This window comes from Chrysoperla carnea, chromosome 5, assembly GCF_905475395.1.
Source record: "Chrysoperla carnea chromosome 5, inChrCarn1.1, whole genome shotgun sequence".
NCBI classification, from domain to species: domain Eukaryota; kingdom Metazoa; phylum Arthropoda; class Insecta; order Neuroptera; family Chrysopidae; genus Chrysoperla; species Chrysoperla carnea.
In genome coordinates, this window is record NC_058341.1 from 63,238,823 (window position 1) to 63,250,958 (window position 12,136).

The 12,136-nt window shown below is 29.7% G+C and overlaps 1 protein-coding gene across 1 annotated transcript in view; it reads right to left on the bottom strand.

Annotated features, from left to right (window-relative positions):
• The window catches only part of LOC123300730 (serine proteinase stubble-like), a 41,095-nt gene that overhangs the window by 17,810 nt on the left and 11,149 nt on the right, over positions 1-12,136 (bottom strand). Inside the window, exon 2 of the mRNA XM_044883361.1 lies at positions 6,582-7,031. Within this exon, the coding sequence (XP_044739296.1) occupies positions 6,582-7,031 (450 nt within the window). The remainder of the gene's footprint in view (positions 1-6,581; positions 7,032-12,136) is intronic.

Consider the following 12,136-nt stretch of genomic DNA (forward strand, 5'->3'; position numbering starts at 1 on the left):
AATGAATATTTAAGAGAAGTCTTAAAAAATTGTAAAGTTTCACGCCAATCAAATAATGATTTCACGCCATTGAAAATGTGTAGAGAACCGCCTTAATAATGGAACATACAATGTCATTGTAAGCGTCTATAATTAAATAATCTAACGAATATAAAACGTTAAGTGAAAACAAATTAAACAAGTGAAAAGAAACAATTGACTGAGTTAATTTCTAATGTTGATTTCTTTATCACATAACACATACAACAAGTGAAAACAAACAATTGACTGAGTTAATTGTTGAAATACCATGTATAGGCAGTGTTGATAACTCTGTCACATTTCACATACATACATATCTGACATATTTAACTGATATTCTCATATAATGCGCAAGTGTTGATGCGCAATCGTTTGTTTTTTTTGACGTCATGTAAATAACAAAAGATATTCACTTTGATATTCCTATATTAATACATACTATAAAATTTGTACCTAATTAACACCCTCGTGGGTAAACAGTGATGTTTACAAAAAAATGTTTCAAACAAAAGTTGTTTATTTTTTTGTAAGGAACATTTTTTACATTTAAACTTTTATTCTATCTCTAACGGTTTACAAGATGGGTACTACGGACCCATGACCCAATTGACCCATGTTGCTCATTTACGAACTTGACCTCACTATTTACGTCCTAAGCACGCTGTAAAAATTTCAGCTTGATATCTCTTTTCGTTTTTGAGTAATCGTGACCACAGACGGACGGACAACCGGAAATGGATTAATTAGGTGATTTTATGAACACCTATACCAATTTTTTTTTTGTAGCATCAATTTTTTTAGGCGTTACAAACTTGGGACTAAACTTATAATACTATGTATATTTCATATATACATGTTATAAACATGTATATACAGTGTTGATGCTCAATCGTTTGTTTTTTTGACGTCACGTAAATAACAAAAGATATTCACTTTTAAATAGACACACACACAACTGATATTCCTATATTAATACATACTATAAAATTTGCCCCTATTTAACGCCCTCGTGGGTAAACAGTGATGTTTACAAAAAAATGTTTCAAACAAAAGTTTTTATTTTTTTATAAGGAACATTTTTTACATTTAAACTTTTGTTCTATCTCTAACGGTTTACAAGATGGGTCCTACGGACCCAAGACCCAATTGACCTATGATGCTCATTTACGAACTTGACCTCACTTTTTACGTCCTGAGTACGCTGTAAAAATTTCAGCTCGATATCTTTTTTCGTTTTTGAGTTATCGTGTCCACAGACGGACGGACGGACGGACAACCGGAAATGGACTAATTGGGTGATTTTATGAACACCTATGACAAAATTTTTTTCCTAGCATCTTTATTTTTAAGCGTTACAAACTTTGAACTAAACTTAATATACTATGTATATTTCATATATGCATGGTATAAAAGTGTGTTGCTGAAATTATGTCCCTATACATTGAATGAATACTTTGAATATGACTTCCAGCCATAATTACTATATGTTTACTATATGTTATTTCCTGTCAATTTGGACTATTTCATGCTCAAAGATGAGTAATTTTTTTGTATTGATTGTGCAAAAAGTATGAGATAAATTTTATTATTATTATTTTGTTCTCGTGCAATAGAAACGGACTCCTTAAGTGAAGGACTATTTCCGAAATTGTTGACAATAATGATTGTTGAAAGATCGTTTTCGTAAAATACAATGTTGATGAATTTAATTTTTTTTATGAAAGTAGGTACTTGTCGCCTGACGTTATTTGTACAGTGTATTTTTGGAATAAAAACAACAATATAAAGTATAGAAAAACAGTAAGAACTATTATGTCGTGTATATGTATATCGTATTGTTATTATTATTATTATTTTTATTGTTTATTAATTTGATGGCTTTTATTTATGAAAGTTCAAGAAACAAACGAACCATGACTTTGGCCTCCTATCATCGTCTTATTATTATAATATACTAGAGTGATACCCACCCGCTTCGCTGAGTTTAAAAGTAATGATTGATAAAGATTGCTTTCGCCCCTATCTATATCCCCTTTGGGGCAAGGATTATAATAGGTATAATAGTCGTAATTATTTATTGAGTATATCAGAAAAGATCAGCAATCTGTAATTTATGGTAATGTCAAATTAAATTATTTTTTCAATTTGTTTTTTTTTATTTTTTATTATTAATATATCTTTATAAATTATATCTCATGCTAGTTTTAGCGTGAAAGCGTAACAAACAAACATGCTTACTTTCGCATTTATAATATATCGAGATTTATTATTGAGTAGTACTTTATGGTGTTCTTTTAATTATTATTATTATTTTTTTTACAAGACTATCGTCTCAGTTATAGAACATACAGTTTCAGTCAAGTCTTTAGCCATTCGCTATCGTGATTTAAATTTCAGACTAAGTAAACGACAGAAAAATTCTTCAAAGAAAAATTTTTCAAAAGGGAACATCTTAAAAACACCTTGAATTTGACTATGATTAGAAAACCTATTCTACTATGAAAAGAATAAGTAATATTTATGAATTATTTTTGCTTTAATAAAAGCTCATTCATGTAACAAACAATAGAAAAAAATTATTTTTCGAATAAGTATAAATACAACCAAGATAAAAGCCATCAAAGATTTGTTTGTATCTTTTTCTAGCAAAACATAATTGAAAATTCATGGTTAAGGTTTCAATTGAATTTCAAGCACTGCGATTATACCTTTTACTCTATCGATTTGAAATTTGGATATGTTATAGGTACTCATATTCTTTCTGCCCTGCGGCTACTTGTATTTTTCAAAATCCTGTTAATTTTCACAATTTCCATTGTTGACACTTATGTACTTTTTTGTATTCCACTAAACCTGGATGTGAACAATGCAAATTGGGAAAATTAAGAGGATTTTCGAAAAATAACCAGAGCAGGTAGAATATGAGTGAGTACCTATAACATATCCAAATTTCAAATCGATGGAGTAAAGGGTATAATCGCAGTGCTTGAAATTGAATTGTAAATTTAACCATTCTTATCTGCTTTTCTTTATAAATATTTTTTTCCACCAATGAATATTTAAGAGGAGTCTTAAAAAAATTATAAAGTTTCACGCCAATCAAATAATGATTTCACGCTCTTGAAAAATGTGTATAGAACCGTCTTAATACATATTTCAGGGGACCATGCTAGGAAGATTAATAGAATACTTTGAAATTTTTCATTGCTTACATCGCAACTTACGGGGAGTCGGAAAAACTCCCAAAATTGCATTTTTTAGTTCCATACATGCCAGAAAGATGTGAATTAGGCGCATTTTTCATTGGACGCGGAGTTTTGGAATCGCAGCATTGAATTTTTTTGCGTTTTCGAAATCTCTGTACTTTGAAATCCCAAAATTTGAAAGGGAATTAAAATAATTTTTTTCTTGACATGATAACAATAACTTCTATTTTACTATTTTTTGTATAAATGGAAATAGAAATCAAAATGATTTACAAAATAATATCTAGATGAATTATTAAATATTTTTTAGATGAGAATTTTATTAAATAATTATTCAAAATGTTGTTGAGGAAGTTGTTGAAGATTTTGAAATTCTGTCAATAAAATGAATACGTACGAATTTAAAACAAATACTTATCGCACGTTTATTTAAAGGACAAACAGAAGGAAATTGTATTTGTTCTATTGTTATTGTTGAAGGTTAATATTGTTTTTTTTTTTATATTTTTTGTAAAAAAATTTGTAAAAAAAATGATTAAAATCATTTTTATAATTTAGGTGAAAAATATGCAAATTTATAAAATTTTATGTTTATGTGAAACTTATAGTGCGAATGGAATAAACGAAAAATAGCCGACAATATTTATACATTTTTTGAAAATTTAAGATTTTTTTGAAATGCGCTCGCCAAGTACATGATAGTTTTTTTGAGTTCTTAGAACAAATTAAGTAGATACAAAATTGTGATTCATGTTATTTCTTTTCCCATATTTCTTACCAAGTGATGATTTAAGACGTGGCTTATATTTTAAAAGAATCCAAATGTAATAATACCTATTGGTTTTTTGTAACAAAATGTGAAACATATTAAAAAAGTTTAAAAAATTATCTTAACTCGAGAGCTCAAATATAATTTCAAGTTGGCCATCGAATAACCAAATTTAATAATTTCCTATATAGTAATGGTCATATTTTGGTAATTAATTACAGAAAAATTAAATCGAGTACTTCAAATCAAAGATTATTTCAGGAATAACTTTTATGTGGGATATTTTCTTTAAAAACTCTATTTTTCCCGAGAAAATAGAGTCTAATTATTATTTTTTTGACCATTGTAAATAATATCACTTTAAAAAACTTTCAACCGCCTTAAACTTTTTCCAGCCACGAAACAACCTAAAATTTTTTCTTCCCATTAACTTTGGCTCATAAAGAACCTGATGAAAACAGACCAAAGTTTGAAGGTGTAAATAATTTTTTTTTATTACGACTTTTTTTAAATATTTCCTAAACTAGAATTATTGATGAATAAAAGCTGTTTTAAAAGATTGCGTATTGCGTCATTCGGTTACCTTTTGCAACCTAAAAATCATAAAAGGTTAATCGATATCGCCTGCCCAATCGATATACTACTGCCAAGATATATTAGAAAATAGGCAGTTGTTCCTTATAAAAAAACAAACATCTTTCTTTCAAAATATTTTTTCAATTGAATAGGAAAAAATTAAATCTAAAAACCTAACTTTAGATTAAAACATTTTTTTGGGTTCAATACATTGATTTTTGCATTATCGGGAAGTTGTTCTCGGTTCCTTAAATCCTACCTATCCTCGTACATGATATACCTTAAGTAGCGGAGCCGATTCCCGCGGGGCATTAGAAAAAATGAAAAGCTAAAATAATCAGCAAAATAGGTATCACATTGAGCCTTTTAGCTTAAGTATGCCCAACGCAATTTGCATTCAAAATTTAATATGTTCTTTGTCTGGGACGTACGTGCAATAATAAGGGGTAGAACGATTATCTTAAAATTAAAAAATTGTGTGGATAGTTTATTTTATTGCTATTTATTAAAAAATTTCCCAAATATGAAATAAAAGCTTTAAAAAGTTTTCAAAATATTTTGATCATATTTGTAAAATTTTTCATTTTGTTTTGTTGTTTTATTTGTGGGAAACTTTTTTAAAGATATATCACAAAGACATTTATACGTCACGATTATTAAAAAAATAGAAGTAACCCACTTACTCCAATCAAATTAGATGCAAATCAGTAGTGCCACCTTTGCCGTAGTTTAGCCTTTTATTTTATAGAATAAAATCAAATTTAAAATTTTTTTTCATATGGTCAGAAAAAAGAGTATTTTCGGAAAAGTTACCAAAATTTACTCAAAAACTATCCATTTAAGAGAAGAAATAGATCAGTCCAAAGTTTCCGAGCGTAAAATTTTCGATCGATTTGTATATTTTGATTTTTTCTTGTCTCTCGTATTTTCTGAAAAATCTATCAACGATTTTTCGTGTTTGTGGTGGATGTAAGTTTTCATCACTTATTATCAAAAAGAATAATTTTGCGATTTACATGTGCAGTAAAACTTAAGTGGTGTTTTATATTTTTCATTTAGAAAATTAAAAAAAAATTATATACAGATCAATTGAAAATTTTGCAATCAACAACAATTTTAGACTGGACTACTTATATCATTAAAATGCATACTTTTTGAATAAATTCTAAAAAAACTGTGAAAAAACGCGGATAATTTTATACAAAACTGATTTTCCCCAAAGTAGGAAAAATTAACATGATAGGTAGTAAATTTTTCGCTTAACAATTTTGAACTGAAAGATTTTATCCCTAAAATGCACAATTTTTAAGAAAAATTATCGTAAAAAGACGTAAAACCGTACATAAATGTAGAAGAAAAAAATTAAAATATACAAATCGATTGGAAATTACAAATATTTTTAAAATACATAACTTTGAAGTTAATTACAAAAAAAAAAAAAATAAAAAAATGTGGAAAAGCGCAGAAAATTGGTGATTTTTTTGAAGTCCTCCTTTTAACTTTCCAAAATAGGAAGTTATCGTAACAAATCCAATTTTCGAAATCGAAATTTTCAACATATCTTTACGTTTCATGGTTAGGCCGAGGCATAAACACCAATTTGGAAAAGAAGTATGTGTGTGTGTGTGTGTGTGTGTGTGTGTGTGTGTGTGTGTGTGTGTGTGTGTGTGTGTGTGTGTGTGTGTACGTACGTACGTCGTGGTCATTTTTTTCGTCATCGAGGTGTCGATCGAAGAGTATTGACGGTAATATAATTCGAAAAGAATTTCATAATATTCGTTCGAGTCATTTCGAGTTGGTCGAGTTATTTATTTTTTTACTATTTATTATGCTTTGAAGTTATTCGTGTGTACTTCAAGGGTTGCAACAGACCCTACCAACGGCTTGTTTTTCTGCGGGTATGATACTTTTAATTCTACAGGTAAAAAGCTTAAACTTTCTTTGATATCACCTAGTTTGATTGTAGTAACCGATTTATGGTTAAAAATAAATATATTTTTGATACAGACCTTCTCTATAATCGGACATATTTAATTCTGGTCGCATTGTAAAGTCATCATTTTCATTAATGCTGCTCGCAGTCGATGAAAATACCATATTTGTTATTGATGCATTAATTTTTTCTGCTAATGTAGGAACTTTTGGTGTTGTAATATTCATTGATGTTTCATTTAGCTGTACACTAGGCAAAGACGTCGATTCTGTTGGGAAAACTATAGGTTTCATGGGTGATGAGGGAGATGAAGGAATAGAAGTGGAGGTGGATAAAGCAATACTTGGAGAGATTTTCACTGGTTCAGTTGTAGTGAAAATTGGTGTTGTTGATGATGTTGTTGTTGTTGTAGTTGAACTTTCTGTTGTATGTATTGGTAATTTTGGTGGACTTTCACTACTGGGACTTACACTCGGTAACAAGACCCAACCATCAGGTGGTGTAATAGGTGTCCATTCATCAGGCTCTGGAAAAAAATTAAAAAGGTTTAGATTTATTATTCATGTTTTGTTTACTTGATCTTACAATTGTTTTTAAACGTCAAAGCCTTTAGGTTATAGTTAAACTATAAAGACATATATCTTATATTCCGGGTTCTGTGTAATTTTTTCGTTTCTTTCTAGTTATTCAATTCAATTAGCTATTAGCAATATTATGGTTTTCCAAATAGCGCCTATCTTTCTCTCATGTTTCTTCAATAACATTTTAATTTTAAGGGTTTGTAACGATGGTCCCCTACTTTTGTAGTATTTATATGTTTAGAAAACCATTCACCGATTTTTATCCAATTATTTTGTTCCGAAGGGAACTGGAACCTCTTGAATGTTTAAGAAACAAATAAAGTACATCCCCACCATTTATTGGGACCTTAGAGCCCATTGTGATACCATATATGTGTTTTATCACCTTTTCCGCTGATAATTTCATATATCAGCTCCTAATTATTTAAAGAGGCTGAGTACACCTCTTTCATGCATATATACTATGCACTGCACCAACCCATCACAACTATTAATTAAATTAATTTTTATTGTGATATCGGAAATCGATTCCGCTACCCTAGTCATTCAGCGGACGGAATGTGTTACGCTAGAACTAACTGAGCTTCTAGGACTGACTTGATTCTAAGTGGTTAGAAGCCTCGCAAATCCACTGACTATTGTATACATTCCTACACTCTAAATTCTGTCGAAATGTGATGCGCCTAAGCAAGGCTTGCAGGAACCGTTATAATATACTCAAAAATCAAAAGAAACTCATATTGTAGAATATAATAAATTTGAAAAGAGTCTTTCAAATTTTAGTCGTTACTGATGTTTTTCGATATCCGCTCAGTCATTTCTTGGATACTTTTGGCATGAGCAGCTTCGTCGATTTGTCTCTTTTTTCTCGCCTTTTTTGGGTGCCATTTGGAAAATTTTTTTTCATTTTCAAACTGTCGGTTTGATTACACTTATGCATTTAAAATCTTTAAGACTAGGTTTGTACATCAGTTCACAATCACTTATTAACAACTTACTAATGTGCTTAGATTTAGATATATATTTGACGTAGGTATATCAATTGAAGTAATTGATATAGCGACAGAAAATAATTACTTGCGTCAAAATAAAAAATTATTATAATTATTTTGAAAAAATGATTAAAAAATATTTTGAAAAGAGGCCACCGCGTCGTTGCCCCGAAGCACTGCCCAGGTTTCCCTATTATAGTTTCGGCTCTGATCTTACCCAGCAAACAGCATAGACATTTTACGCCATTTTAGTTTCTAATAATAACTGATAAATTTCAAATTTAGTGTTTCCTAGTTAAATTTTATATTCTTATGTTCTACTTCTTTGATTATAGTAAACTAGCTGTGAACTACCAGCTTCGCTTGGAAACTTCAATTTTAGATACAAAGATTATTGTGTTATAACCTTCACTTCCTATGCCGTCACTTATCGTCCTTTTTACCCGACTGAGCAACGCAAAGGAGTGGTAAAATGTTTATCAGCTATACATGTGTGTTCTTATATAGCTCAGTAGAGACCAAACGCGTGGGTCGATTTTGATGATTCAGACGTCAATCGATTTGTCTTAAACTTGTGTGTGCTACTGAGGATATGAAATAAAAATTCAATATGGCGACCACCAAATGTGATAAAGTGAAAAGGCTATATATGTGTTCCTATGTGGCGCACTAGAGATCAAACGCGTGGGCCACTTTTAATGATTCCGATGTAAAATTATCAATGTTTCTCTACTAAATTATGCATGCGTTGCGTAGTTTTAAAGATCTAAGCATACATAGCGACAGACGACTTTGTTTTATACTATGTATTGATATTTCCATTTTTGTGTCTACATCCCTTAAAGCTCTTTTTACTACGATCCAATTCGGTATCGATCCTACAAATACAGTCACATTTTAGCCATTTTTGAATGGTATTACAACATTGTAGTCATCATAAAACGTAAAAATATCATACAATTTTTGTATTCGCCTTTCGGGGTGAATATAATAACATTCTACCAGAAAGTTAATAAAATAAATACATTTCAGTTTGCTTGTAATATGTCTGTGTAGTAAGAGATGATCATTTACTTGTAAAAACCATGGTTGCGCTTGCATTTATCATTTATATATAAAAAAAAAGTTTCGTCTTCTGCTTCATATAATAATAAAAACAAAAACTCATGAGTAGCAGAGATTCGTCACTCAAGTCATATTTTCCCCCTCATTTAAAAATTCTTTTTGTTAGATACTTTGCTTTGAAACAACAACTTGATAATTATTCCATATATATATATATATATATATATATCAAGTATATCAAGGTATACTAAGTTTAGTCACAGGAACGCTTCAAAATATTGATACTACGAGCAAAATTTTGATAAAGGTGTTTATAAAATCCATTTCTGGTTGCCCGTTTGAAAGTCTGCCCGTTCGTCCGTCTGTCCGTAAACAGATAACTCAAAAACGAAAAAAGAAATAAAAAGTAAATTAGCAACATTAGCAAATTGGATCTTGGATAAATCTTGTTAGAAATAGAATAAAATTTTAAATGTAAAAAATATTCCTTATAAAAAAATAAAAAACTCTTGTTTGAAATATTTTTTCGTGACCGTAAGTGTTTACCCGTGAGGGGGGAAATAAGCGCAAATTATATAGTATGTATTATATGGGAATATCAGTTATGTGTATGTGACATGTATGTATATGTTGCTCTCTAAGAGTGGCTGTCTTAGATGACGCTATCTTTTTTTACATACATGAAGTAAAAAATCAAACGAATGCGTAATAAACATTGTCTATACATGGTATTTTAACAATTGACTCAGTCAATTGTTTGTTTTCACCTGTTTTTTAATGAATTTTTGAATTTAAAAACGAGTACATTAGGGGTGGATACTAGACTCCTTATAAAGGCATATCCTTGGCACTAACTCAACTTACATACCAATTTTCAACCTTTCTATTGAGTGCGTGGGGGGGGGGGGGCTGTGGAAGCATACAAAGCTTTAAATAAGTACTACTTAGGTAGTACCTAATAGGTACTAATAGGTACTTAGCCGTAGATGGATTGCAGAATCACTTATTTAAAAAACAATTTCATTATGCATAACAGCTAGATTGCCATTGCGTTGCATTTAACAAATTTGCTACCCAAGTTTAGACGTACCTATTGCAGAATGGCTTATTTGCAATCACAATAAGTGTTTATTGCTGGGCGACCATGAGGAAATAAAAAACTGGTAAATAATTACTACTAGTAAATGATTACAAAACATTGAAGCTGAAGTGAAAACATCAGCTTATGGCAACACAAAACAGCATTTTTATGCTACAAAACCCTAAATAAAATACTAATCGCAAATGAAAATATATTCTCAGTCTTAAATATCTTTTGAAAATAATTTGTCGGTCCTAAATATTTGTTTATATAGAAATTTAGAAGTATTATATTTTATTAATACTATGCTTAAATTTTAATTTCTATCTCTATCCCTATTTATTTTAAATGTGAAAGTAGGGTTGTTTGTTTGTCTGTGTGTTTGTTATGCTTTCCCGCAAAAACTAACCGTATAGAATTTAATGATACTCTACAACAATATAGCTCATATATCAGAAAAACACATATATTTTAAAAAAAATTTATTAAAATAATAAGAAAATTAAATTTAAGCTGACATTTTACTGTGTCATCTATGAGCATCATTTTGAACAATAAATTAAAGAATTCTATAAAAATAGAAAATGAAAAACAATTTTTTGATATACTCAATGAACCATGACTATTTTACATTTAAAAAATTGAAAACTGTAGATATATTTTACCGGTGTAAAACAATCCCTTCCATTATTTCGAGTGTCATGGAAGGGGAGCAAGGGAGGTGAAGGTTATAACATTTACTTCAGGCCGTTGCGAAACCACGGCGAATGAAGTGATGCGAGCGCATGGCACATCTTTAATTTATAATATATGCATGCAAATTTTAACTTGAATTTTTGTATAGTTTACGATAATATCTCCGTTTTCTGTAATAGTGTCCCATTTTTAAACGCAAAGGGCTAAAAACTTCAGAACCTAACCAACTCCTCTATAGTCAAGAAACTCAACCTATGCCACTCTTTATAAAAACGCAAACATTTTTTGTTTGAAACATTTTTTTTGTAAACTGAATTGTTTAGACAGTAATTGCAAAAATACCCTAACAAAAATGGTCTTTATAGAAAAGCAAACCACATTTATTGGAAAACTTCGAGCGTACAAGACATATGAGAAAACTATTTTTGGGTAGAACTTTTCAGTTCGTCTTTGCCTAAACTGTTTGGTTTGCGGAAAAATGTTTCGAACAAAAAATGTTACGTTTTAAATCAATAACATCTTTCTAATTTAAAGTGTTAATCCATCTATTACCATGCGTGGTATAGAGTTAGTTTTTTATTGACCCTAAACACCGGGGTCAGTTTTAAGTCTGCGTAAGATGTGCGTCTATAGAGGTAACATTTTTTGCTTGAAGCAATTATATCGATAAAGATAATTTTTCGAATTTCAAGCATATGTCAACTTAAAAAAGCATCCTGTATATTTTTATTATATATAGACGAACTATTATTACATGTATATATTCCTATCCCTCTCCGTTGACCTGGGATACAGTGCATAGATCTATAGTTTGGGGGAAAATGTGGCTAATAACTTTTATTCAGTTGTCTACCAATTACCTTGGAAGTTCAAACTGTTTATATAAATCTTTTTTGTAAAACATCAATACTGTATGAATTTGCAGCTAAAAATCTTTTACACTAAAATATATGAATTAATAACAAAAATACAAATTATGAATATGAAATAGACAGATTTAAAGATTAAATCTGTAAAACCAAAAGTTTCCACTCTTATGGTTTTAATAAACAAAAACTTTTATTATTAACGGTTGAGGAAATTACGGATTTCAATGATAAAAAATAAACAATATTGAACTTTAACAAGTACAGGATTTTACTTAGTTTTTAATACAATAACTGTAACAGACACTTTAAATTTTTTAAATTGAAATTTTATATCATTTCTTTGATGC